Below are 6,314 nucleotides of genomic sequence, written 5' to 3' on the forward strand. Positions count from 1 at the left end.
TCAAAGCAGCCCGAGCAGTTGGGTGGCCCAGTTCCACATGCTCCTGTGGGACCCCTCTGCCAATCCATGCCTCAGACAGGGAGTCCGGCTGTGGGGCTAAGGCACAGGGCTGGGACCCAAGCAATCTGGGACCAGTTCCCAGCTCAGCCCAGACTCCCTGTGGATTTCATGGGCCAGTCCCCGGGGCTGGGATTTTCATGGAGTGCTGATGGGAACTGAGCACCCAACCCCCTTAAACAGGTTTAGGAACAATCTCACTGTGGTTCAGTTTCCCCATCTGTACAATGAGAATGTTTCTGCCTGTGTCTATTTGAACTGGACACTCTTTGGGGGCAGGGATTGTGGGTCTGAGCAGTGCTCGGCACAATGAGGGGTCCTGATCTCAGTCTAGGTGCCACACTAATGCAAATAACAGTGATGTGTTAAGGTGAAAACTTTGACCATGGAGCCAGGGGAACTGGGGGCCATGTTGGAGGCAGGAGTTGTTGGGTGGGTTCTGACTTTGGGGTGCCCAGGGGGTCAGGCTGGAAGGTCACCATGGTCCCTCCAGGCCTTGAAATCTGTGGGTCTGGGTATCTTAGTGCAGAGAAGCCCAGGGGTGTTTTTAACACCTGTAGTAGGGCGGGAGCAGTGTTAACCACATCCGCAGCCAGGCTGGGTGGGCACGAGGGCAGGGAGGAAACCCCCCACCCTGATGTGGGCACAGCTGTGGCTGGAGGCATCCCCAATGGGTGTCTCTGCTCCTGGCCCATCCGGGGTAGAAGTTTCCGGGCAGGAGTGTACGTGCCTCTTTGGTTCCCAGGCCGGGCCCTCCCAGTCCCCTGCCTGGTCCGATTAACCCCCGGGGCTAAGGCAGAGGCTCTGTGCCTGTCCGTGGTTGGCTCTGACGATGCAGCTCTTCATGCTGGTCCTGCTTCCCGTGGCCTTTCTCCTGCCCCCTGGGGCTCAGACTGGTGAGTGTGGGGAAGGAAGTGGAACCTGTGGGGAGTGGCACCCTCACCTGGCAGAGGGACTGTCAGGGTTCCTTCCCTACTCTAAACTCTAGGGTACGTCTGTGGGGACCCGCATGAAAGACCCCCTAAGCTTATTTCTAGCAGCTTAGGTTAAAACTTTCCTAAGACACAAATTCCTTCCTTGCCCTTAGTATCGCTGCCACCACCAAGTGATTTAAACAAACATTCAGGGAGGGCTAATTGGAGCCCTATCTCCCCCAAAATATCCCCCCAAGCCCCTAAACCCCCTTTCCTGGGGAGGCTTGAAAATAATATCCTAACGAATTGGTTACAAAGTGAGCACAGATCAACCCCCCTGGGTCTTTAGGACACTGAAAAACAATCAGGTTCTTAAAAGAAGTTTATTTAAAAAAAAAGTTAAAAGAATCACCTCTGTAAAATCAGGATGGAAGATAACTTTACAGGGTAACAAAAAGAATCCAAACACAGAGGATTTCCCCTCTAGGCAAAACTTTAAAGTTACAAAAACAGGGATAAACCTCCCTCTCAGCACAGGGAAAATTCACAAGCTAAAACAAAAGATAATCTAACACATTTCTTTGCTATTACTTACTATTTCTGCAGTACTAGATGCTTAGTCCAGATATGGCTTAGGGACATGTATTTGCCCTGCTCTGGTTCCTTTGCTGACTCAGGCCTGGTCTACACTAACACCCCAATTCGATCTAAGGTACGCAACTTCAGCTACGTCAATAACGTAGCTGAAGTCGACATACCTTAGTTCGAATTTACCGCGGTTCAGACGCGGTCCACACGCGGCAGGCAGGCTCCCCCGTCGACTCCGCGGTACTCCTCTCGCTGAGGTGGAGTACTGCAGTCGACAGCGAGCACTTCCTGGTTCGACTTATCGCGTCCAGACCAGACGCGATAAATCGAACCCGGAAGTTCGATTGCCAGCCGTCGAACTACCGCGGTAGTGTAGACCTGGCCTCAGAGAGAACAAAACAAACACACAAAAAAGAACCTTCCCCCACAGATTTGAAAGTATCTTCTCCCCTTATTGGTCCTTTTGGTCAGGTGCCAACCAGGTTATCTGAGCTTCTTAACCCTTTAAAGGTAAAAGAGGAATTAACCCTTTTCAGGGTAAAGAGGGATTTTATTATACCCTTAGCTGTATGTGGGTATCAGTGAGGGTCTCTCCCAGATCCTGCTCGGGCCAAGGGGGCTATAGGAAACCTGTAGCCTCCCCTGAGTATGCCTGGGGCCCCTCAGGCTCTTTTGGGATCCCACTGTCAAGCCAAGCCCCAGACAGGGAGGTTGATCATGGGGCTAATGCACAGAGCTGGGACCCAAGAAATCTGGGAGCATTTCCCAGCTCTTCCCAGGCTCTCTGTGGGGATATTGGGCCAGTCCCTGGAACTGGGATTTTCATGGAGTGCTGATGGGAACTGGGCACCCAAATCACTTAGGAACAATCTCCCTGGGCCTCAGTTTCCCCATCTATATAATAAGAAGAATGTTTCTTCCTGTGTCTGTTTGAGCTGTATGCTCTTTGGGGCAAGGGTTGTGGGTCAGTGCAAGGCCTGGCACAATGGGGTCCCTGATCTCAGACAGGGTCTTAGCAGTGCCCGGCACAATGGGGGCCCTGATCTTGGTCAGGGTCTGTGCCATGCCCAGCACAATGGGGAGACCCTGATCTTGGTCGGGTCTGTGCAGCGCTTGGCACAATGGGGGGGACCCTGATCTTGGTTGGGGTCTGGGCAGTGCTTGGCACAGTGCGGGTCCCTGATCTCAGTTTGGGTCTGGGCAGCGCTTGGCACAGTGGAGCAGGGCCTGATTGGGTTTGTTTAGTGTGGAAAAGAGAAGACTGAGAGGGGACATGATAACAGTTTTCAAGTATGTAAAAGGTTGTTACAAGGAGGGGAAAAAATGGTTTTCTTAACCTCTGAGGATAGGACAAGAAGCAATGGGCTAAAATTGCAGCAAGGGAGGCTTAGGTTGGACATTAGGAAAAACTTCCTAACTGTCAGGCTGGTTAGGCTCTGGAATAAATTGCCTAGGGAGGTTGTGGAATCTCCATCATTGGAGATTTATAAGAGCAGGTTGGACAAACACCTGTCAGGGATCGTCTAGATAATTAGTCCTGCCACGAGTGCAGGGGACTGGACTGGATGACCTCTCGAGGTCCCTTCCAGTTCTAGGATTCTAGGATTCTATGATCTCAATCAGGGTCTGTACAGCACCTGGCACATCTTGGTCTAGGTGCCACCCTAATGCCAATACAGTAGAACCTCAGACTTACGAACACCTTGGGAGTGGAGATTGTTCCTAACTCTGAACAAAACATACTGGCTCTTTCAAGAGTTTACAACTGAACATGGACTTAATACAGCTTTGAAACTTTACTATGTAGAAGAAAAATGCTGCTTTTACCCATCTTAATTGAAATGAAACAAGCACAGAGACAGTTTCCTTATCTTGCCAAATCTTTTTTTAAACTTTCCCTTTATTTTTTAAAGTAGTTTACGTTTAACACAGCACTGTGCTGTACTTGCTTCTTCTTCTTCCTTTTTTTTTGTCTTTGCCGCTGCCTGATTGCACACGTCAGTTCCAAATGCGGTGTGTGGGTGACAGATCAGTTCCTAACTCTGGTGTTGGTAACTCTGAGGCTCTACTGTAACAGCCATTTGTTAAAGGTGCCATTTTCCAACTCATCCACCCACTTGAGTCGAGACTTGTTTGGAGCTGATCACAAAAGGTTTTTTATTTTTCCATGGAAAAAAACCAAAAACTTTTTTTTACAGTGAGCAAAACCTGGAAACTTCCACCTAAAAATTACCAAAACCCAGGGGGAAAGAATCAGTTTCAGAAGAAAAAATCAGACATGTTCAAGGAGAGAAAAGGCTTTCTGAGAAAAAAATACCCTTAGTAAAAACCACAATTTCTCACTGGACCAAAAGATTGGGGGGTCAGTCTTGGAGCAGCCCTGGCTGGTCACTGTGGGTTGATGGAGAAGGAGAAGTGTCCCCAAGGGACCTCTCAGTGCCATTGTTGCGATTATTGACCCACTCCCAGGCAGGTCAGAGCTTTAGATTTACCCTCTGGCTCCATGGGGTGTCCAGCCTGAGGGAGAGCTGAGGAGGGGCGAGTGTTCCAGGCACAGGAATCCCCCAGGGAGAGCATCACAGGGGGTGGGATGAGGTTGGGAGGACTTCCGTTCGGGATTGTGAGCTTGGTCTCAGCCTGGCCCAAGGAGACGATGAGGCTTTTTGTATCAGCCTGGTCTCCCCCCAGGTGAGATCATCGGGGGACAGGAAGCCCAGCCCCACTGCAGACCCTACATGGCCTATCTGGATATACGAGATGGAGATGAGAAGTCTCGCTGTGGAGGGTTCTTGGTGTTGGAGAACTTTGTGCTGACGGCTGCTCACAGCAATGCCGAGTAAGCGCCTCTGTGCTGGGGATGTCAGGGCAGGTCGGTCGTTAGCAGGTGATGGGGGAGCCGGGAGCTCTGGTGCCGTTGTAGGTTGCAAGGAAGGAGCAGTTAGTGTGACAGGCTGGGAGAGCAGAGCCCGTGGGTCTGATCTGCTCAGGGGGTGTCGGCGTGTCTCTAAGGGCCTCTGCAAACCATAGTCCAGATCCAGCGCTGGGTAAATCAATAGAGCTACGGCCAGTGACACCAACTGGGCTCTGGCCCATTGCCCAGATCAGGGCAGGGAGGAGCTCAGCCCCAGGACAGCTCTCCAGGGCTCTGGGCTGGGGGGAGCTGGGCACAGACCCCGTCTAGATCTAGCCAGGAAAGGGTCACTGGGCTGGAGGCGAGCTGAGACCCAAGGGCCTGGCAGGAGGACAACGAGGAGTGAAGGAGCTCAGGGGAACAGCACAAGGGGCTGGTGGAGACAACTGATGGGACCCCAACACCACTGGGGAAAGGCCCTGTGCCCACCGGAGTAGGTTTTTTCACCACAGCAGCGGAGTCCGAGATCTTGGCCTGAGAGCCCCAGTCTGCCCTGTCTGCTCATATCACTCTCCATGAGTCAGCCCCACATGTGCCCATCCCCCACCTCATGTACGCTCCTGCCCCTACAACTCATGCATTGTTCTTGGCTTTTACAGAGAGATCACTGTGTCCCTGGGAGCCCATAATATAAAACAAAGACTGGACATGAAACGACAAAAGATCCGTGTGTGTGGAAAGATCCCGCACCCAAAATACAACAAGGAGACCCTAAACAATGACATCATGCTCTGCAGGTACTGCCCCATCCCATCCCCCCGCCCCCAGTGACCTCACACTACTGTCATTACCGCCCCATCCCATCCCCCTGTCCCCAGTGACCTCACACTGCTGCAGGTACCATCCCCATCCCATCACCCCTCCTCCTGTGACCTCACACTGCTGCAGGAACCACCCCCATCCCATCCTCCCACCCCCAGTGACCTCACACTGCTGTCATTACCACCCCCATCTCATCCCCCTGTCCCCAGTGACCTCACACTGCTGCAGGTACTGCCTCCATCCCATCCTCCCACCCCCAGTGACCTCACATTGCCGCTCCCATCCCATCCCCCCGCCCCCAGTGACCTCACACTACTGTCGTTACTGACCCCATCCCATCCCCCTGTCCCCAGTGACCTCACACTGCAGATAGCACCCCCAACACATCACCCCTCCCCCAGTGACCTCACACTGTTGCAGGTACCGTCTCCATCCCATCACCCCGCCCGCAGTGGTCTCACACTGCTTCAGGTACTGCCCCCATCCCATTACCCTGTCCCCACAGGCCCCATGGTTATGTGTTCTGCTGGGGTTAGGAGTGTGTATCTGTGTCCTTGAGTGCAACCCTAACATTGATCTTGTTTCTCAGCTGGCCAAGAAAGTGAAGCTCAATACAAGGGTGGGTACCATCGCCCTGCCCCGCGACAAGGAGATTGTAAAGCCAGGGACTTTGTGCAGCGTTGCCGGCTGGGGCAGGACTAGCCCAGAGAGTGAATCGACCCCGACCAAGCTCCAGGAGGTGGATGTGGTGGTGATGAAGTATGCCAAGTGTCTGAGGAAACGTAATGGGACATATCAATACTATAAGGCCTCAACAATGATGTGTGTGGGGGATCCAAAGACGAACAAAAACTTTGCAAAGGTAAATGTGCTCCTGGCTTCAAGCGTCCTTGATAAATCATTATTATTAATGAGGCTGTTGGTGTTGCAGTCAGACCTATGGGTGGCTATCGGGGATCACGCCCGCTGCGCTTGGTGCTGTACAAATGAATTGAAAAATAACTTGTCTTTTCTCAGGGGGACGCAGAGAACAGATGGACAGGGGAGTGGGTGGGGCACTGAAACCAGCTGGGCTGTGGGGG

The 6,314-nt window shown here is 52.4% G+C and overlaps 1 protein-coding gene across 1 annotated transcript; it reads left to right on the top strand.

The window, feature by feature from the left end:
* Window positions 1–442: 442 nt before the first annotated feature.
* Window positions 443–6,014, top strand: LOC112116215 (cathepsin G-like; the record flags this gene model as incomplete). The annotated part of the gene is made up of 5 exons (XM_026661793.2): window positions 443–489; window positions 853–953; window positions 4,248–4,395; window positions 5,070–5,206; window positions 5,820–6,014. Coding segments are annotated over exons 1-5 (628 nt in total), but the record flags the coding sequence as incomplete, so codon positions are not given.
* Window positions 6,015–6,314: the final 300 nt, after the last annotated feature.

This window comes from Terrapene carolina, unplaced genomic scaffold, assembly GCF_002925995.2.
Source record: "Terrapene carolina triunguis isolate 2854851 unplaced genomic scaffold, T_m_triunguis-2.0 Scaffold17360, whole genome shotgun sequence".
Classification (NCBI taxonomy): Eukaryota; Metazoa; Chordata; order Testudines; family Emydidae; genus Terrapene; species Terrapene triunguis.